The sequence below is a fragment of the Corythoichthys intestinalis genome, chromosome 1 (assembly GCF_030265065.1).
Source record: "Corythoichthys intestinalis isolate RoL2023-P3 chromosome 1, ASM3026506v1, whole genome shotgun sequence".
Taxonomy (NCBI): domain Eukaryota; kingdom Metazoa; phylum Chordata; class Actinopteri; order Syngnathiformes; family Syngnathidae; genus Corythoichthys; species Corythoichthys intestinalis.
In genome coordinates, this window is record NC_080395.1 from 65,997,380 (window position 1) to 66,020,425 (window position 23,046).

At 39.7% G+C, this 23,046-nt stretch overlaps 1 protein-coding gene across 2 annotated transcripts; it reads right to left on the reverse strand.

The window, feature by feature from the left end:
• Window positions 1–1,390: 1,390 nt before the first annotated feature.
• socs4 (suppressor of cytokine signaling 4) lies at window positions 1,391–18,462 on the reverse strand. Of its 2 annotated transcripts, none has more exons than XM_057851257.1 (3): window positions 18,400–18,462; window positions 4,143–4,323; window positions 1,391–3,141 (listed from the first exon to the last, which is right to left on the reverse strand). In XM_057851257.1, exon 3 carries the CDS (start codon window positions 3,119–3,121, stop codon window positions 1,949–1,951), a length of 1,173 nt encoding a protein of 390 aa, XP_057707240.1. In that variant the 5' UTR covers window positions 3,122–3,141; window positions 4,143–4,323; window positions 18,400–18,462; the 3' UTR covers window positions 1,391–1,948. The 2 variants fall into 2 exon arrangements, with proteins under 2 accessions (XP_057707240.1, XP_057707232.1); XM_057851249.1 differs by lacking the exon at window positions 18,400–18,462 and adding an exon at window positions 5,324–5,423.
• Between the last annotated feature and the right edge of the window lie 4,584 nt (window positions 18,463–23,046).

Below are 23,046 nucleotides of genomic sequence, written 5' to 3' on the forward strand. Positions count from 1 at the left end.
AAACAGAGGACCCCCGGTAATGGTTATTTGAAGAAAATGAGACATAATGCGGTGCACCGAATTAAGTGCACCAACGGTATACGCACTGTATGTACATTTGTAAATACTGTGTGGCCAGTATAAGTTCAAATCAGCATCATACAAAACCTGGTGTTTAGAGGATTGTGACACAAAAGATATCAAAAATAACTAACAGAACCCAGGCAAATGCATTTTTGTTTCTTGTCTCAACCTCCAATGGCCAAATTGAATCTAAAAAATTTTTTTAAAAAGAAATGTATTAAATTTCTCTTGTTACGGTGAAACATTTTTTCAAATAATCATGATATTTCAAATATTAATTATTATTCTTGAAATGTGTGTCCCACAACGTGGATGTAACCCTGTCACAATAACCTTTTTAATCTTTCCAAAAGAATAGGTCAAGCAAATTTTTGTCTTCGATTTTTCATTCATCCATCTGTCCAAACACCGCTTATCATTGTCAGGGTCTCGGGGTGCTGGAGCCTATCCCAGCTGGCTTCAGGTGAAGGGTGGACTACACTTTATAAACTGGTGGCTAGTCAGTCAGACAAAGGCAAATCAAACAAGGCAAGGCAATCAAATTTTTATCTAAACCCAAACCTATATAAAGGATGTGTAGTGTGCGTGGGTGTGTGCGTGTGCGTATTCGTTCCCTATGGACTCCGAAACAGCTCGACCGGTTTTCTTGAAATGTTACTAATTTGTACTATAAGCGTCTGCAAGTGTTCTTAGGTAGGTTTTGTATTGAAGAAACCCTGATAAGTATCGAAAATCAATAATAATAATAATGATAATTGATAATAGAAAAAAACCAGGTTGCAGAAGGAATGGCCCAATTTTAAACCAAATTTGCACACTGAGAGTGTCATCAATAGTGTTTCTCTGAAGCGCCAAGGTTGCAGAGCTCTCAGTATTACAGAAAATCGACAAAATCCCAGAACCGATATATTCCGGTACCGCCCAAACCGTATGTCGGACTTTAATTTCTAGGGGTCATTGACAGTCAACGTCGAAATTTTCAAAACAGCGCGTCCCCAAATAGACCGACAAATTGACAGTCGATAAACCATTAATAGGACTATTTTTAAAAGTGGTATTTTTGGAATGTAGAAGGAAAAGGATGTGGGTAAAATGGTAATTGAGGTTAAAAAAAATACTGAAACTAAGTCAGGTGTTAAAAAAATTGAATTTGAATTTAATTACATTGCCCCTGTCACCCCTTAATTCTGGCCTTAGAATTATGTCGTCTTTATTTGGTCCTGCAATCTGACATTGAGACTCTTTTTTTTTTTTTTTTTTTTTTTAATTTAAAAACGACTTGCGACCCAAGGTGGTAAGGTGGAACCACTGAATTGGTGACCAAAAATAACGGGGAAGCCCTGGTTTCGAGGTTTCTTACTATATGTCAATTTAACAAAAACCCAGCACAAGTAGTATTCCCAGCAACGCCGGGCTAAACTGCTTTTATTTTTGTAAAGTAGCTAGTTTTGATTAAATGTCTCACTCTAGCTCATGCAACCCTGTTGTGCATAGGATCAAATTGAGACTTTTTTTCTTACATAATCACATAATAGATTTGTCCTTTGGGCCACTAACAACAGCTATAGCTAGCTTCTACTCCTGAGAAAAAGCTAACAATACAGTGCAACACTGTTAATGCCAAATATTGTAAATACATTAAAATTGTACATTGGGAAAAAAAATACCATTGATTTTTAAACTGAGATAATCAAGCCTTTGATTGCTAATTACCTGGTTACTATGTCGCAGAAAATCAGAAAAACCAAAGGCTTATTTTTTAGGAATTTTGAAGACAAAATGTCCTCTAATCCTGGAATGACCAATACAGTATTTTAGCGATCGGATTCCCTTGTCGTGTCGTCTGGGTCGATATAACCTTTGACATTTATTTTGATTTGGAGAGTCAATCAGAACAGGCCCCTTGACACTTGATGTGATACTGGCAGAGGTAGTTCCTGAGCTGAGGTGGCAGTGGAAGATTCTCTATACCCTGGTAGGTGGTACAACTGCAGATTACAGCTCTGCACAAGTGCTGCAGTGAGAAAGGAAATGTTCTGGGTAGCGGCTGAGAAAGGAGGGGTTCAAAGAAGAGACAAGTGGCTGGGTCACTGTAGTGTCTTAGCAGCCCTGTCACACTAGCATCCCGGTACATGCACGGGTCACGCACATCAAAGCTAAAACGCTTGCCATTCTGCTCGATGCGCGCGTGCAAGGAGCGGCTGTAACGTCGAAAACTGACAGAGAAAAGGAACTCATCCTGAGCAGAGTCTCTCAGAAGGAAGGTTCCTTCTGGCTGCCCTTCCAGAAGTTCCTCTGCCTCAAACCGGTTTAGGACCCCCCAGTAGCATGGGCTATTGTTGATCTGCAGGAGATCAGGAACCAATATGTGGCTAATGCTGTCCTCTGTTTGTTCATGTGGACAAATAGTGTCCCAGTCCTCTTTAGTGACGCTTCCAGGCCCCGGGGAACAGCAAATGTCCTCCCAGGAGAGGGGTGTGTGTGGTGGGGAGTTGCATGACGATGGACTATTGGGTTTGAAATTTGCCTCCAGTTCCATGAGGGCACTCGGCTGAGTGGCATGATTTTTTAAAAGGTGCCAACTGCGGGCCAGTTCAGATTGGGAGGAGAAAGGGCACTTGTCTTGCATGAGCTCCGAGACGTGAATCTTGCGTTTGGACCAGAATAACACAGACAAGGGACGTGAGGATCCCGGTAGATGGTGGTGGTGGTGATGATGATGATGGTGAGGATTATGTGAACGCAGGGGTAAACACTGTCCCACAGCATCCTGGAATTTCTGCCGCAGAGAGCGCCTGGTAAGGGCCTTTCGGCAAACAGCATCAATGTCTTCCCCAAGACTGCTGCAACTACACTTTCTCTCTCTACGCCTTCTTGGGCAGGATGTGGACCGTACCCCGAGTTCTTCTGAACCCTCTGCCTCGAACCCTCCAGGACTGGAACCTTTGCGAGAGTTCCTCGAGCGCTTCTTTCCTCGCCAAACATAACTGTCGGCACTCCAACTGCGAATGCCACATTTGGGACGAGTGTCTGCGCATCGGGGCTTCTTCTCAGACATGGCGTCTCCCTCTTCTTTCACTGTGATATAATTATAATAATATAAATATATAATAATAAAAGGCACACATCAAAGCAAGAACATTGATGTGAAATAATTGAATCAATGTTTTTGCTTCCATTACTGTTTGTTCATCCCTATATTGCTAAATGTATCGTTGTATACAGTTTTTTCAGCCCTCCGTGTGAGCATTATGATCTTTTCCCAGCCTGAAAAAACTGCTGAATACAATCGGATACATGCATTTCACAGATAATGTGACGGGGGAAAAATCATTTTAAAGAATTGTGACCTGATGTATAAAATATAGTACAATGGAAAAATATATTTGAAATGTTTATTTGTTTCAAGGGACCAATAGAGGCTCTAAGTTTAAAGAATTGGAATTTACTGTCAATTAATTAATTGTTTGGGCTTTACACAGTAAAATACATTATACTTTTCAGATAACTTTATTGTGCTTTTGCTATTAATTCCTATTTTTTCCCCCTAAATTAGGGATTCCTAATTTTTTCCCCAGCTTTTTTTTAAGTGTCCAGTAATGCTTTTTTTTTTTTTTTTTTTTTAAATGTATGTAACATGATATTAATTAACACATTTATCCATGTCTACTGCTTTTCAATTTTCAAAGTCAGCAGTGAGAGGGAGCCTAAGTCTGGGTAAGGCTACCGTAAAGAAAAGGGTTCTTGCTTGGCAAATCAAAATGCACAGAAAAATCTTGCAGTGCATAAGCATTTGAATGTCTTAATAATGACATTTAAAATGTCCAAACAGCTTTTAATCAACTTTTAAAGGCATTCAACCCAGTCCGCATGCTTACTTTTTATCTGCTGAACACATGTATAAATGCCGGCGAGAACAGCATATATATATAATGCTGACATATATTCTGACCTAAAGGGTTCTTAAATTTCAATAAGTTCTCGGGTGTTGACTATGGTTAACAAAATCTAATTAGTCTGTGAGCAGCCCTTTAGGTCTTGATTTTGATCATTTGAATGAAGTTAGAAGATGAACCTACCGTACAAATGATATCACAAACACAGCTCTTCATCCATGTTGTCTAAAGGTGAGCAGACCATCATGTGTGACGAGCTTGCAACCGCTCTGCTTCTGACAGATGGTAGGTTGTTCCACGTCCTATAACATCACTGTGTCAAATCCCACAGGGGGCAGCAGTTTCTTCCTCTTCATAGTGGTGTCTGAAGGAAATAGAGGGAGTGGTGTCAAACTAGAGGGCAGATGGGTGGGGTATCAGAAAAAGGTGATCAATCATCTCGGGTTGATATCAATGTCTTCTACTTGACAATTACACCCAAAAATCACATATTCAAAACTTTAAAAAGGCCATTGTGTAATTTGTGTCAACAGCAGATATTGTGTTTACGATTTGATTGTTTTTTAACTTAATGCCTGGGAGCACATACTGTATAGTATTAGTCTTAGAGGAGATTTCCAACTATAGGTTATTAATCAGATTTACCAGTAGCTTGTTTGGACTTATTACCGGCTTAGGACTTCAATCAATTATTTAGTTCAATAGAGGAAACAACACAGCATCTAAAAGGTTTCACTTATTGATTGAATAATCTTTTTTTTTTTCTGTTGAAACTTCCAGAAAGTGCTGCTTATAGGGCACATGTCATACGTGACAAGTATGAGCCGGAAACAAACACGAGGTGAATTTTAGTTAAACACAGTATAGTTAAATTAATAGTTAATTGAGTGAAACAAAATTTGTCACATGAAAATAAAATTCCTGATGACTTTGAGAGTGTGTGTGTTTTCTCTTACCTTGGGATGAAAGCCTGTCATCAATAAATCTATATCAAGTCTGATTTATTTGATAATGTAATGACACTCAACTTCCTCTTAGCTGAATAATTAATGCTCTCTGCATTATCACAGTGGCCAAATGGTCGACAACTGTGTATGCCCTCGCAATCAACCTGATTGATTCCATAACCTATGACACCTTAAGGACATGGGACTACATCAAGTCAGTTAACACATGTGGAATCCAGTTTGATTCATTCCTCAATCTTATCTAATGAGGTTATTTTTATGGCACCAGTCATTGACTAAAACTCAATATCGAGTGCAAAACTCCACACTGGCACTGCACAGTACAGAGGCAAACTCCTAAAAAGTTGCCTCAATTAAACATCCAAGTGACATTGCATAGTTTTGTCCAGGAAGTACCTTCAGCAGTGGGTGAACTCCAGTTGGCTCATTAACTTGCAGCATCGAGGACTCAACCGTGGGCAAGTTGTAATCCACATCACAGACGCATCGATCCCATGTGTAGCATGGCCGACAGGAGCAAGCATGAATAATTGATGCAACCAGGACTGAACGGAGACTACGCTGCTTAGATTTTTACATGTCTCCTTTACAGATTACATTGATATTAAAAGGGTTGGGTGAAAATACATAATACGTTATGGGAACTTGTTTTCCTTAAGTATTAGATTCAAAACGATCTAATCTTAATTCATATTTGGTTAATCATTTACAGTACAATCGTTTCCCAATAGATAGACATTTTAAGGCCACCCACTGTTGTATTAAAATGCGTGTGGACGAATGAACTTGTTCGCTTGAAGCAAGAACAGCAGTGTCCATTCATTGCTTTATAGTGTTTACAGATGTAAAAGACACAAAGAATAACAAGGATTTATTCAAGCATAATTTATTGAAAAATATATATGGCGGAAAACACAGACAAGGCTGAAAAAGCAGTTTCTGCTCTTGCACCCCTCTCTAAAATAAACTGCTGTATTTTAAGCCAAAAGAATTGTTGTGTTGGATAGAACAATATGTCTATATGCTTCCATAGCAGTTTCAGGGTGCATTATGCCCCCGAACTATTTTTAATTTGTCTGTTTTACCCTGGAGACCCCCCGTTTACAGACACCGCGCAACCGCTTTTGTTTTAACCCAGTCATAAAAAGAAGGTAAGTAATAATATTTATTATTAAAATTGTCTGTCATTTTTAGGTTTGAATAATTAATTTATGTCTAATATTTAGTAAAAAAAAAAAAAAAAAAAAAAAACATTTTATAAAATTATCTACTCGCATACTTTAAACTTTTAAACAAATTACGTCACAATGAAAAAATGTGGGTATGTAAATAGGTCACGGATATCTACCTTGTAACTATCACTTAATTGTTTTTTTTTTTTGTTACTGTCGCATTTTCCCCGATATTTGAGATGATAAATAATCGATCCAAAGAAAGAATGAAATAAAACGTTTAAAAGGGTAAATATTTGAAAAGAAAATCTCGACCACTCCCTGATGTCTGCGATTTCTGCATTGCAGCCCTTGTTATATTACCGTGTTTCACCAATAAAATCACCCAAAAGTCCGGCTGTGGCCATTCACAGCTGTGTCTTCACACTCAGTGAGACATGCTACACTGAGTTTTTGGATCGAAACAAGGTAAGTATGTGATAATATCTCATCAGAATCATGGTCTTTGTCACATTCTGCTGCTGGTTAGATTGTGTTTCGTTGCAGAGCTGGTAGTGGGGGCGTTCCTGATGTCACACCTGAATCCAACGCAGGCTCATCAACATGGCATTTAAGCACGGGTTAATTCAGGCTATGTCTACACTAGGACAGATAATTTTCTCCAGGGTATTTTGCCGATTATTTTTATACCTGTCCACACTTCGTTTAAGGTGTGTTTAAGGCCGCTCCGCTTTTGCAAGGTACGCCTGCATTTGCGCAAACTACGCATGCGTAAAAAGGAGAAGCCTCATGTGTTACGTCATCGCCCGCGCAGTTTACCTCTAAACCGGAAACTCATTACTCGCCCGCGGCAAATTTGGAAATTACTAAACCTTCTACACTGTCATTATTTTGTGATTACAGTCTTTTTTCGTGATCGCAATTGAACGCATCACGCAGGAGCGAGAGTGAAGGGAGAGCACACTTGGCTTTTATGAACAGGCGCCGTGTTGTGATTGAAATAAATCTTTATAAAACAACAAACGCCTGACATCATTACTTGGGGTGTAACAATCGATGCTCAGTTGCGCTCTAACCACTTGGAAAATAACAAAAAGAAGCATATGGTGTGGCGATGCATTTATTTCCTGGAAGCTGCAACCAGGACTGCTTGTGCATAAAAGTGGTGATCCTGGAAGTGTCGCGATGGGAGGATCCCAAATGGCCACTGAATTGAAGCATATTATTAAGACGTAGTCTGCAGGTTCAAGAAAATGTGTGCGAACGAAAAGAGGAGCAGGAATGCCACGTCGTGATCGTCCACCTGAATTGTTTACTATGCTGTCGTGCTACACTAAAAACAGCGACGGCATGACGTCCTTTCCTGAGTATCCGAATGTTGTACGGAGACAGCATTCCATATTAGGCGGTGCGTAGGTGCCGGGTAACATTACCCGCCTATATTATCCTTCTAACAACTAATCCTGATAATAGGCGTACTAGTGTAGCCGACATGCCGTATTGTCCAACTAATTACACGTGTAAGGCCATTATCCGTCCTAGTGTAGACGTAGCCTCAGAGAAGGCTGCCGAGATATTTACCTTGCTGATCGCCATTTGACATCTCGCGCTTTAGTCTGGCTATATTTGTTTGTTACGCCCCTGCATTGGTTCTTTCTGTTCGTGTACTGCTCTTATTTGTAACCTCTACCGTGTGCAGGTATTTGAGAGGTTTTATTTTGGCTTTTTGGCTTGCTGCCTATCGTCTTAGTTAACCTCCGTGTTTGTAGTATAGAGCTCCGTCGACCTGTTGTCACGGACCCCTTTTGTTGTTTCTACTCTTCCGCGATCGCGTGTTGTTTTTGTTTGTAATCATTAAAACCTTGTAAGCATTCCCCGCTACTGCTGCTACTCCTGCATTTAAAGCAATAAAAAAAAAAATAAATAAATAAAAAAAAAAAAGTAAAACCGAAAACTGGCATTGGAGGCAGATTGTTTGCCGTTTTTTGCGGATAGATTTCCATTAAGTCTGATATGGGGCTGTATAATTGTTTGCCCCTAAAGAAATATATCGAAACTGCCCAGGTCACATACAGTAGACACAAGTAATTAAGGTAGAAGTTGATCTCCAGGTGCCCATTTTACTGTGCAAATCTCCCTGCCGGATGTCATTCCGCCCATTAAGCCTACTCGTACTTCCTCGTGACAAGCACGTGTAAATCTTCCACTGGGCAAATTAGTTTCTCCTTTGATCAGGTAGGAATGAGGTGAGTAAAGAAATTTGTTTAATCCTTTCAGGGACAGTGGTCACTACAGTGGACAGCTTTACAAAACTTGACACTTAAGACCTTTAAACCTGTATATTTTTGGTCATTCAAAAAAAAAATTTTTTAACGCGTATTAAAAAAAACATTCTTTTTTTTTTTTTTTTTTACATTTATGACCATTCACTCTTTATCCGAAAAATGACTATTTTTAAGCATTAAAAAAAAAAAATGTTGCCGATTATGTACGTAAGTTTACATAAAATTATTATGATACATTGAATTTTAAAATAATTTTATAAATGAATTCATAAATAACATAATTAATAATAACATAAATACACCCTGGCTACGGCCTCTGGTAAAAGTCTGAATTTTTTTTGTTTTGCTTTTTCATAGCATTTAACTTATTGCGTGCCATTGATAACAACAGGCATCCAATCCATTTAAACTGGAAGAGTAGCTGTGAATCCTCATGTTTCAGTGCCAGTGATGGTCCTAAACGTTCAATCCATTTTGAATGGAAGGGGCGCACCTCCCCATCAAAATGAATTGGACGTCTCGTGCCATAAATGGCATCCAATGAGTTAAATGAGTGCCCTGCAAGGGTTGAATTAGAAATCATAATTAATGCATGAAAGGTTTGAAGGTTACCTCTTGTGGATTCCAATTATGTTACACGGTTTCATTCATAAGATCAATCAAAATGAGTATGTGACATAGATGAAGTATTAATTTGTTTGTTTTCCATATGGTGTTGAGTTTTATCCAAGTTCAGTTTAGCCCATTGAAAAATGAACAACAAAAAAGACCTCCCCATTATTTCTTATTCACTTCCTTTTAGTTGACAATATTTGGATGTAGTTACCTGTGTCTATTGATTTGCTTATTTAAAGCTGAAGTCATCAGATATTTCACTTGTATGATCTTATGGATGTAACATCAATGGCATCAATAACTTTTTGTCACTACTTTTATTTCGAGTACCGTATGTTTAATGTGTACATATTTATTGCAGTCAGTATTTAAAGGACTGTCTGTATGCTTGTATTTTTCCTTGAAAAATGACACTACCTGTTACCGTGTACTACTGGGGTCTCAAAATCAATTTATCCGGGGCCTGCTGAAGATAGAGTCTGGGCCTTGGAATTCCCATAAACATGTTGGAAGCAGTGGTGGATGTTGGTCTTTTGGCTTACATCATAAAATCTGTCCGTTTATTTATACGTAAATTCTACCCTCCGGTGACGGTGGAGCGGCTCGGCAGCACCCGCTGCTCAGTAGGTACAGAAACTCTAGAGTAACAAAAGTCAGTCTCCAAACACAAGCAACTACAAAACCCCCCTGCCAGAAATAGAAGCTCAATTTTCCGCTAGTCGTTTTTAACAAAGAAAGTGTCGCTATGATGATTAGAAAAGTCTCTGGTTCAACTCAAAACAACGTAATGAAATGATCGCTGATTAGCTCATTTCCCTGTCAATCAAAAAGGGATTCATCCAAGCCCCGGCTTTTTTCCCCATAGACTCCAGAGACGCTAGGCGTCCAATGGGCGGAAAAGCCCAGCATTTATGCAACGACTCGTCTAGTGTCATTGTAGTGGAACAACGCACTTTCAACTCTGTAGACGCTCAGCGTCCACACGATTTAAATCACTGTGAAGCCTCACGAATGAATAAAAAGAAAGCCACGTCTTAACCAGTGATTAGAAGCTGATTTCGAACAAAAGTTGAGCATGTTGTAGTGCGTATTTAGTCAATTACATGTAGACAAACCAGTATAAATTTGATGACTTATTCTTGACAGTGTAATGGAAGATAAGCTTCCTTGGCAGTCTTAGATAATTCACCACTGGTTTTAAGTAATGAAAGCAAGTTATAATAATCCAGTTTTTCTCAATCCTTGCGCTTCCATGTACATGCAGTTTTCCCACACATACTAGTCCTTCAAAAAAAATTAGCATATTGTGATAAAGTTCATTATTTTCTGTAATGTACTGATAAGCATGAGACTTTCATTTTAGATTCATTACACACATCTGAAGTAGTTCAAGCCTTTTATTGTTTTAATATTGATGATTTTGGCAACAAAGTCAAGAAAAAACAAAAATCCCTATCTCAAAAAATTTGCATATCATAAAAAGGTACTCTAAAGAAGCTACTAACCTGATCGTCTGAATCAACGAATTAACTTAAAACTAGGCATGTGCCGGTTACCGGTTTCACGGTTTACCGTGGTGTGAAAAAGTCACGGTTTCAAAACCACTAAAATTTTCCGTCAGACCGTAGTACGGTATTCGCTAATTTTCATGTGTCAAAAATGCAGCCAGAAGTGGCTTGGCGCAGCAGCGCTCAGCCCCTCCCGTTTGTTGCTGCGTGTGAAAGTGACGCTATCGGCTTGACAGCCAGTGAACCCAAAAACAAATCATCCAAACATAAGGCGTACTTTTCTTCAATTTATTGAGCTCTCAGATCATGGTAAGTGGAATATACAAAATGAATACATTTAAAACGTTGTACAATTGTATTTTTCCATGTGTGAGTAGCATCAACAGCTCAGCACCATGAAAAGTTCGCCAAAACCAAAACACACATTTTCCTTTCAAATTCAATATACAAACTAACTCAAAGCTTACAAAGACGAATGTTAGCCTAGGCTTAGCTGGGGGAGCAACTTCGTCGAGTGTTACAGCCGCAGAGTGAGAAAACCAGCTTGATTCGCTTGAATGAAGAGGAAAAGGGGATAGCATCAAAGATCGCTAATTACGAAAGATGCTCTTGCCCTAAGCACAAATCCACGTTCGCTGGATCAAGGAGAGGTCTCACTCCCAATGTTTTTTTTTTTTTTGTTTTGTTTAGATGAAACCTTTCCACAACAATATTTACACTTTAAACTAACTTATACATTTTTAACTTATGAACTTATGAATTCTTTATTTTTTAACACATAGGCGTGACATGTATAACTAGAGCTGACACAGTGGCTGAAAATGGCAAAACTTCACTTGAGCTTTTCCACCCTCAAAAAAAAGTCATACAGTAAAATGTTTTTAAAAAATTATTCAGAAGTGTTTTTACTTTTTTATGGAAATTGTTTTGTTCTTGCTCTAATCTTGAGCAACTTGAGCTGTGGCTGTGGGTATAGTCTGTAAGTTATATTTATTTTAATTTTATTTGAAATATTTGTTTTTTTATTGATAATTTATTTTAACAGTATATTCATGTTCCAGTTTGCAACGTTGCAATGTTCTGAAATTTTTTTTAAAGTCCTGTTCAATGGGAAAAAAAATATTTTTAACCCATACATCTCAAAATAACACATTTTGGAGCTATAATTGCAATACCGTGATACCGTGAAACCGCGATATTTTTGCCCACGGTTATCGTACCGTCAAAATCTCATACCGGCACATGCCTACTTAAAACCCCTGCGAAAGATTCCTGAGGCTTTTAAAAAACTCACAGCCTGGTTCATTCCTTAAAACCACAATCATGGGCAAGACTGCCGACCTGACTGCTGTCCAGAAGGCCATCATTGACACCCTCAAGCAAGAGGCTAAGACACAGAAAGAAATTTCTGCGCGAATAGGCTGTTCCCAGAGTGCTGTATCAAGGCACCTCAGTGGGAAGGAAAAAGTGTGGCAGGAAACGCTGCACAACCAGAAGAGATGACCGCACCCTGAGAAAGACTGTGGAGAAGGGCCGATTCCAGACCTTGGGGGACCTGCAGAAACCTGGAAATGTGCTACAGGTGCCGCATTCCCCAGGTCAAGCCACTTTTGAACCTTAAACAGCGGCAGAAGCACCTGACCTGGCCTACAGAGAAGCAGCACTGGACTGTTGCTCAGTGGTACAAAGTACTTTTTTCAGATGAAAGCAAATTTTGCATGTCATTCGGAAATCAAGGTGCCAGAGTTTGGACGAAGACTGGGGAGAAGGAAAAATGCCAAAATGCCTAAAGTCCAGTGTCAAGTACCCACAGTCAGTGATTGACTAGGGTGCCATGTCAGCTGCTGGTGTTGGTCTACTGTGTTTTATCAAGGGCAGGGTCAATGCAGCTAGCCATCAGGAGATTTTGGAGCACTTCATATTTCCATCTGCTGAAAAGCTTTATGGAGATGAAGATTTCACTTTTCAGCACGACCTGGCACCCGTTCACAGTGCCAAAACCACTGGTAAATGGTTTACTGACCATGGCATTACTGCGCTCAATTGGCCTGCCAACTCTCCTGACCTGAAACCCATAGAGAATCTGTGGGATATTGTATTATATATATTGTATTATAAACTGTGGATGAGCTTAAGGCCGCTATCGAAGCATCCTGGGCCTCCATAACACCTCATCAGTGCCACAGGCTGATTGCCTCCTTTTTTGTATTGGTCGGGTGAAATATGCTAATTTTTTGAGATAGGGATTTTTGGGTTTTCTTGACTTTTCTGCCAAAATCATCAGTATTAAAAAAACAAAAGGCTTGAAGTCCTTCAGTTGTGTGTAATGAATCTAAAATATATCAAAGTCTAATGTTTATCAGTACATTATAGAAAACAACGAACTTTATCACAATATGCAAATTTTTTGAGAAGGACTAGTAATGGTCGTGTAAACGCAGAATTAAAATAATGGCAAAACACCACTTTTGAGTTATTGCGTAAGATCATTGTCGTGTAAATGTGGCCGAAGTGACTAACATTGTTTATTTCTTTGGCTGACTTATTTGAAGCTAACATGAGCCTGAGGTGGGATAAAATAGAAAAATGACAACTGTGCAAAAAACATGCAGTCTGCACAAACAGTAATTTTTGATGTCACGTAACGGGCCTAAAAAAATCTTCCTGCAGGCCAGAATTAGCCCCTGGGCTCAAGTTTAAGACCGGTGGTATATTTTGTGTATGTGTGTGCGTGCGTAGCCGCTAAAAAGCAGTTATAATGTGAATTGCAGAGATGGTAAATTGAATCAGTATGGAGTCTGGCTCCAAGGGTCTCATTTGTTTCCATTGATCTTTATCAGAAGGCTCCTCTGACAAAAAAGCAATGCTGCACCTCTCACAGTATAGCAACGTGTCACATTACATGCACCAAGAGAACTATTCCACGCATACACACATATTCATCAATGTAGAAACCTAAGACGTGTGTCAATAAGCAGGAAATATGAATGACTAACAAAAAAAAAAACTTGGGGCAGGATCTCATCCCCAACCCGGAGAGGGCACTCCACCCTTTTCCGACTGAGGACCATGGTCTCGGATTTGGAGGTGCTGATCTTCATCCCAACCGCTTCACACTCGGCCGTGAACCGTTCCAGTGAGAGTTGGAGGTCACGGCTTGATGAAGCCAACAGCACCACATCATCTGCAAAAAGCAGAGATTCAATGCTGAGGTCACCAAACCGGACCCCCTCAACTAGAGATGTCCCGATCGATGCCGATCGTTCTGGGTCTGATCACGTCATTTTCAAAGTATCGGAATCGGCAAAAAAATATCGGCCATGCCTTTTTTTTAATATATATATATATTTTTTTTAATTAAATCGTTTTCTAATTGTATTTAACGTTACAGACATAATATGTTACACTGATCCAGAGTCTTTAGTTTAGGCTTAAGGTAGGGTTATCAAATTTATCCCGATAACGACGGTAATTAATTTTTTAAAAAATGTATCACGTTAAAATATTTAACGCAATTAATGCATGCACTGCGTGACCCACTCACGCATTATCGCGCTCAATCTGTAACGGCGCTGTTTTACCTATATAGAGAGATAAAAGGCAGCGTAAAATGAGTGGAGTGCATTTTGGCAGCCTTTGGAGCCTTTTTTTAATTGGCTAAAGCCTTACAGTCCCTCTCCCTACGATTAGAAATATCATGGGAAGCAATGTGGGGAAGCAAGGTAGCAATTGATCTTTTTCTTAACACCTTATGTTATTTCCCAACGCAGAGAAGATATATCAGTTGGTAGCACTACGCACAGTCTTAGTTCCACTTCCCATCATGCATTTGGGCATGGCTACAGTATCATTTACTGAAAGCTCAACAAATACACTTGATGGCAATATTTAGTCACAATATACAAAGTCACAAGTCTTTCTATCCGTGGATCCCTCTCACAGAAAGAATGTTAATAATGTAAATGCCATCTTGAGGATTTATTGTCATAATAAACAAATACAGAATGTATATATTCGTCCGAGTTTTATTCATTTGTTTCTTAATGCATTGCCAAAATGTATATGATCGGGAAAAATGATCGGGAATGATTGGAATTGAATCAGGAGCAAAAAAAAGCAATCGGATTGGGAAATATCGGGATCGGCAGATACTCAAACTAAAACGATCGGGATCGGATCAGGAGCAAAAAAACATGGTCGGAACAACCCTACCCTCAACGCTTCGGCTGCACCCAGAAATTCTGTCCATAAAAGTAATGAACAGAATCTGTGACAAAGGGCAGCCTTGGCGGAGTCCAACCCTCACTGGGAACAAATTCGACTTACTGCCGGCAATGCGGACCAAACTCTGACAGCGGTCGTACAAGGACCGAACAGCCCGTACCAAGGGGTTCGGTACCCCATACTCCCGGAGCACCCCCCACAGGACCCCCCCGAGGCACACGGTCGAACGCCTTCTTCAGATCCACAAAACACATGTAGACTGGTTGGGCGAACTCCCATGCACCCTCGACGACCCTGCAGAGGGTGTAGAGCTGGTCCACTGTTCCCCGGCTGGGACAAAAACCACACTGCTCCTCTCTTGCACACCCCCATACTGGATGTAACCGCAGACCATGATTTTGCCACCACCAAAGTTCACTGTTTTCTGAGTGAATCTCGGATCCATGCGGGCTCCAGTAGGTCTCCTGCAATATTTGCGGCGACTTTGGTGTAATTTAATGGAAGATTCATCTGAAAAATCACCCTTTTGCCACTTTTCCAGCGTCCATCCTTTTGCCAGGCTGTGGGCCTTGGCAAATGCCCCACGGTTTTTTAATTGTCTGCACCCTGAGAGATCTGCAGGGTGGAAGACAACATAAATAGTCTGAAATATCAACAAATCTTAGCTGCCTCATACATTCCTAACCATAAAAAGGGACAAATTCTGCAGCAGGATGGTGCTCCATTGCATACTTCATTCTCTACCTCAAAGTTCCTCAAGGCAAAGAAGATCAAGACCCTCCAGGACTGGCCAGCCCAGTCACCAGATATGAACATCATTGAGCATGTCTGGGGTAGGATGAAAGAGGAAGCATGGAAGACGAAACCCAAGAATGTTGATGAACTCTGGGAGGCACGCAAGACTGCTTTCTTTGATGTTCCTGATGACTTCATCAATAAATTGTATGAATCCTTGCCGAACCACATGGATGCAGTCCTTCAAGCCCAATGAAGTCATACAAAATATTAAATGTGGATCTCACAGCACCACTACTTAATTCGCTTATGTTATGTAACATATTTCTACATCTGAAGTACATTTTTTGTTCAATTTTCACACTACTTCCTATAGGCGACAAAACTTTTGTCTTGCTAAAATTGGACCTTTATGTCTTCATTAAATGATAAATCTTTTTTCAGTGAAACAAATATATTTTTGTACATTCAACATAATTTGGGAGGGTCTTAGCTTTCATATGAGCCATTTCTGAAACCAATTGAATAATTAAAAATAAGGTTATTAGCAATTGTTTCTACAAAATGGATAACCGACAAGACCTTTGTCAGGGACTTGTACATACTGTATATATAAAAGATTATGTATTTCATAGGTTTTGCCTCACTCAATCTTATAACTTGCAATCTTACTATTTGATATAATATAGATTCAATGATGTTTCCAATAAAACAGGGAGCATGCTTTCCTTTTGCATTACGGCTTTGCACAATTAACAGCAATTATAATTTTGTCTACACAAATGCGTATTGTAATTAATATGCGTTTTTGTAAGACGCTGAAATGCGATAGAACAGATAGAGCAGATGCAAGACTTTCACAATACGTTTATATTTCAAGTAGAGCTGAAACGAGTACTTGAGCAACTCGAGTAACTCTAGTTTAAAAACTGATCCGAGTAATTTTATTCCCCTCGAGTAATCGTTTATTTTGACAGCTCTAAGCATCACGTTTTGCTCGGACTACTTTTAATGCGGGACAACGCGCTGTCACGTGCGAAGAGGAAGAAGGGGGAAAAAAAACTTATTGCAGCCGACAGCCGCCACAAACGACGCCGACGTTGCTAAATACTAGCCCGCACGATGCTACGTTGGTACAGGTAGCGTCTTATGCGTCTCAGAGATCACATGTATGTTGAACTAGATGCAAATTACAGACTCGCCCGCGTCTGGGTAGCGTTCGTAAACAGCCGCCATCTTAAAGCAGTAGAGCGCTAAGCGCTAATAAAGAGCGCTAAGCACTAATAAATAAGATTAACGTTACTGTCGCTAGTAGCTCACGTAACGTTAGCCCTGCGGAGGGCTAGGTTTCAATTACTTATGACCACTGTCGATGCGTGGCTAACGTGTCTTACATACAGGGTTTAACATAACATAGCATTGTGGAGTGATGAGGGTGTAAAATAAAAACTAACTAACTAACTGATGCTAACTATCAATTTTAGCTCAGTAGTCATTGCTGGATAAAACACCAAGTAACACTAGTCCCTAATGTGCTCCAATACAGCCTGTATCATACATTTATTTTGAACGCTGCAAAAACTCAAAATCCTATCAGGACTTACAGTTTAGACTAACTTAAAACTTAACTAGAACTTAAAAATGGCTTGACACAAAGAGAAATTCAATTGAAACACGTGGGAAAAAATCCTAACTTTTAAGTGATGTGTGTTATCAAGCGTAACGGCATTTTTAGGTAAGATGTATATATATATATATATATACATAAATATAAATATATATATATTTTAATAAGATCTAAAAGTTTTTTGAGTGAAAGCAGTGAATTAGTCTTTTTTAAAAAATTTTAGTTACATCTGAGATGCAATTGTTGGCTGTTTTCAACAATATACATCGAAAATACAGACACTGATTGACTGAAAATGGTTTATTAGATTAGATGAAATGTCTTGTTTTCTCATGTATATTTATAATTGCTCTTCACCTAAAAATATATTTGTTATATCCGATTACTCGATTAATCAATAGAATTTTCAGTCGATTACTCGATTACTAAAATATTCGATAGCATCAGCCCTAATTTCAAGTAGGGCTGTCAAACGATTAAAAATTTTAATCGAGTTAATTACAACTTAAAAATCCAATTAATCGTAATTAATCGCAATTAATCGCAATTCAAACCATCTCTAAAATATGCCATATTTTTATGTAAATTATTGTTGGAATGGAAAGATAAGACACACGACGGATATATACATACAACATACTGTACATAAGTACTGTATTTGTTTATTGTAACAATAAATCCACAAATGGCATTAACATTTTTTCTGTTAAAGTGATCCACGGATAGAAAGACTTGTAGCTCTTAAACGATAAATGTTATAGTTACAAGTTATAATTTTATATTAAAACCCCTCTTCATGTTTTCGTTTTAATAAAATTTGTAAAAACTTTCAATCAAAAGTATAGTTAATATAATAATAAGAAGAATAAAAATAACAATATTAAAAATAGAGTGACCAAAGTTTTACGTGTATTTTGCATAGCGATTTTGATATGGAATGCCAGTTCATTTTGCATTGTTGTTTAAGAATAGGGCCTCATTACTATAGACTGAAGTGCTTTTCTTTTTGTGAACATTATTTTTTTTTTGAGAGATAGGAATATTATTTTTGTTGTGCTTTCACTAAACGATACTTACAGTGAGGAGAACAAGTATTTGATACACTGCCAATGGGTTTTCCCATTGGCAGTGTATCAAATACTTGTTCTCCCCACTGTATGTTTGTTGTGAAGGAGTTGCCAATAAACGGCGCGGTCCAAAGAACGCCTGTGTCCACTCGCCTTTACTGTATTAAATATATCTGTACATATCTTACCCAAATTACAACAAGAGACACATAATTGCCACTAAAAGAAAGAAAACTTACCGAAATATGTGTGGAGCACAAATAGCAATTTGCATTGCATTGTGAATACAGCATAAACGTCTCACAACTAGTGTTGTATCGGTCGCGAACGATTCGTTCTTTTTGAACGAATTGTTTTGGTGAACGAGACCGAACTAATCATCATCTGCACTGATTCGTTCTATGAAGGTGGTGCTTGTTCGCTGCGTGGGAGGGCGTTGAGCAAGCGGCAGCGTCTTCTGACATCGCACACGACCAATCAGACGCCAGCCTCATCGCGGGCAGGGGAGGGACCGGAAACAGAATCAGGGCGTTTGTCACTCACGTCCACGTGTGGCCAATAAGCAGCCAGCGTGCAGGCAGGGGGGCAAGACTGAGTTTTGTCACTTCCCGTTCAGTGACTCGGTCCTCCGGTTCCTGACCTAGCTTGCTGCGGTGAATGAATCAGAAAATGAAAGGAAATGACTTTGTCACATATTTGTTAACGTGGAGCCTATCAAATGCTGCTCAAACAGACAAAAACACCACACAAATCTAGCGAGCATTGTTTAGAGTAGTACTTTTCTCAACAAACTCGTGACTGCCTATGACGACATACTATAGAATTTACAGTAATTTAAAACACGGGTAGCTACGAGGCAAGCAAAAGCTGAGCTGCGGTCGCGTGACGGCAGTGAAGCGGGCAGAGAACTGTCACTATATGGAGGCTTCATGGCAGCGATATTTACCTCATATGTGCACAGAAAAAAATATTTAGTATGATCACCATAATACTGATTTGCAATGAAACTGTATATACATGTCAATTTTTTCCCGAGTGTTTTATTTTTTTTTTCGTGTCAGCGTGTCGGGTGTTGGTTGGTTTGACAAATTATGTCAATCCGTCCATCATGTGCTACTCAAGCGCCCAAAACAACGCACGCAGACACGGGAGATGTCGCAATATGTCTACATTTTTCTTAACAGACTAATGAGAGTAGAAAGGCGACATCGTAAAGAGCTGACAATTATTTCTCGTCAGCATTTGACGATCTGAGATGCGGGGACGACAGGGGAGCTGACCGGATTATTTTATTTATTAATACCAGTGCAAAAAAACAATATGATCACCATAATACTGATTTGCAATGAAACTGTATATACATGTAATTTTTTTCCGAGTGTTTTTTTTCTTTTCTTCGTGTCAGGTGTTGGTTGGTTTGACAAATTATGTCAATCCGTCCATCATGTGCTACTCAAGCGCCCAAAAAACAAAGCACGCGGACACGGGAGATGTCGCAATATGTCTACATTTTTCTTAACAGACTAATGAGAGTAGAAAGGCGACATCGTAAAGAGCAAACAATTATTTCTCGTCAGCATTTGACGATCTGAGATGCGGGGACGACAGGGGAGCTGACCGGATTATTTTATTTATTAATACCAGCGCAAAAATTCAACACGATCATCTTAATACTAAAAAACAAAAATACAACAGAGCGAGATGTAAATATGATGTGTTGGTCGTTCCATATTCAGAAATTAAACTTTCGATGTATTTTTATTTTCGTGACAGCAAACATGCTGTATATGTGATTGTATGTGTGATCAAGAACCTGCTAAAGAAAGTCCGTGCGCCCCCGCCCCCTACTCCCCTCACAAAAGGAAAATGTTTAACCGTGTCCTAAATCGAAATGCAAGCACGAGCCATGACTTTGAGCCCATAGAACTAGGACAGACGACGCGGAAGTTCTCCCTCGCTTTTGCAGCAGCAGGAGGGAGACGAGGCTGTCTGTGAAAGCAGAATGATACCGCCTGTCACTCATTTCTGAAACTACGACGAGTGGTCAATGTGGAAGAGAGGGAGGGACCAAGCAATGTCACTTCCCGTTCAGTTATACTGCGAAGCGGTCTTTGGTGATTCGTTCGGCAACGTCACTTCCCGTTCAGTAACCGAACGATTCGTTTGGGCGGGGAGGGAGATGAGGGGGGCGAACGATTCGTTGAACGATTTGTTTGAACGAATCTTTTTACTGAACGAACCGGAATGGATTCGTTTGCTCAAGTGAACGACAAATCTCGTCACTACTCACAACTACTAATTCTCCCACGTTTTGAAGAAATAACATGAGTATGGAACGGCGCTGCCCCCAAGCGGCCGGTGGCATTCTCTTCACTCTTAACGTCCATAAACGGCCTCATTGTATAATCTGTTTGAGGCAATATGCGAGATGGTCATTCACCCAAGGGCCAGCAGAGGGCGGCAAAACCCCATAACAACAAGTGAGCTTTTCACTGAACAGTCATTTAAATCTGTCTGAGCAGGACATCTGCGTTAATTGCGTCAAATATTTTAACGTGATTAATTAAAAAAAATTAATTAACGCCCATTAACGCGATAATTTTGACAGCCCTAACTTCAAGCTATAAAGCGGCACTATTCAATGAGCTGTTTAAAATAAATAAAGAGTAGGCTAATCATCTGTTATGGACATGTGAGCTGCTCTATTGATTCATGGAGTATTTATTTATGTCTCCATCGTCTCTGCTGCCCGTAAGTATCCGGAGCAGTTTTTCCCTTCTGTCACATTAAAGACTGTAATCCAAGCCATACTAGTCACTCAACTGGCCACCCATCTACTCTATACTCCCTTAGATATACTGTAGAGATTGTGTGTTATGTTCCAATCTATTTTATGTGACCTTTATGGCTTCAAAATTGCTGATCATGTCAAGTTACTGCATATTATCCAGCATTATGTGCAGCATGTTTAGTTTATTAATGAATAATTCATGAAAAATATTTGTTGACTGTATGTTGTTAAACATAATATAGATAGGTATAATCAAAAGATTTTTTAATTCATGAATAATCTAATTTTAAAGGGACAGAAAACATCTAGTATAAATGACCTTCATGTGAAAGATGGTTGTTCAAAGAAAAACTTTATCATGTCCATCCCAGCAGAAATAATCTTGCTTCATAAATTAACAACATATAAAAAAAAACAAAAAAAAGTTCTGATGTGTAATAATGGAGAAAACCATTTCTAGGAAGCGGCCGCCCAATTAGGGCTTTTTATTAATGCTGTACTATTTTGGCCAACACAACCAGACCCTCAGCCACTGCCGCAACCCCGTAACCGAGGCGGCACACCACGGGACATCCCAGCCCACAAGGCCCGGAGCAGGACAGGATCCATACCCGGAGGGGGCGACACCCTAACAGTGGCATTCCTAGCCTACATGGTGCTCTGGGCAACAAAACGCTTTTACGCAAATTTCGCTCCCTTCCTCATCATGTCATTAATACACATTATCTTGTATTAAATACTTTCAGCAAATGTTTTTTATATTAAAGCCATTTACACTAGGAGTTGTCTTGTACTTAAAGTATGCAAATGATTCATTTCTTATACATCTGAAAAATGGATAAGCATATGCTTTTCCCGTCTGCCTTTGTCTGTCTTCGGTTTCCTTTCTTTCTTCGGGCAAATTATTCCACATTTTGTGACTGTCAAAGATTTCTTTCTTTCTTCGGGAAAATTATTCCACATTTTGTAACTGCCAATGATACCGATGACGATGACAGTAAACATTTCATTCATTCAAAATTGAAATATATTGGCATGACACAAGAATGACAACGCTTACAAGAGTAGCCATTTAATGACATCATTTAGGTATAAATGATATGCACTGATAGCCTCCAGCGCAGATGCATGTGATTATGAGTATTAATGATGTCACGAGGGATGGCATGCAATCTGGGAACAAGTATTCCAGTAGTAAGGATTCCTGTAGATGAGTTTAAAGTAATTAAAGAAGTACAAAGAAAACTCTTCCACTCTTCTCAATTTTTAAAGATAACAGTTTAAAACATTACCAGTTCCTCAGATCATAAACAAGATTCATGAAACGGTCCTCTTTCTGATTAAGCTAGTATTTAGTATACTTATATGCATGTCAAAGAGCTGACCAATTAAATCTATTGATATGATTTTTGAGTATGTCACTCAAGAAATATGATTTTTACGGGGTGAGGGGGTTAAAAAAATCAATTTTGTGTTTTTTTTCCCAACTTATTAAAAAAGATTATTTCCCGCTGGGATGCATGTGATCATCTACCGTTTAATCCAGGGTCGGATTGCGGGGGCAGCAGCTTTATCAGGGAAGCCCAGACTTCCCTTTCCCCACCCACTTGAAACAGCTGCTCCAGTAGGATCCCAGGGCGTTCCCAGGCCAGCTGAGAGCCATAGTCTCTCCAGCGTGTGCTGGGTCATCCACGGGGCCTCCCGCCAGTGGAACATGCCTGGAATACCTCTCCAGGGACGTGTCCAGGAGGCATCCGAACCAGATGCCCGAGCCACCTCAACTGGCTCCTCTCAACGCGGAGGAGTAGCGGCTCAACACCGAGTCCCTCCCGGTTGACCGAGCTTCTCACTCTGTCTCTAAGGGAGAGCCGTGAAACCCTGCGAGGACACTAATTTCTGCCGCTTGTATCCGCGATCTTGTTCTTTTGGTCCCGACCCACAGCTCGTGACCATAGGTGAGGGTAGGAAGGTAGACCGACTGGTAAATCGAAAGCGACGCCTTTTGGCTCAGCTTCTTCTTCTTCTTTACCACTATGGACAGGTGCAGAGTCCGCATCACTGCAGATTCTGCACCGGTCCGCCTGTCCATTTCCCG

Bases quoted from the DNA above. Each gene is read 5' to 3' on its own strand.
- socs4 (XM_057851257.1), bottom strand. From the start codon at position 3,121: ATGTCTGAGAAGAAGCCCCGATGCGCAGACACTCGTCCCAAATGTGGC.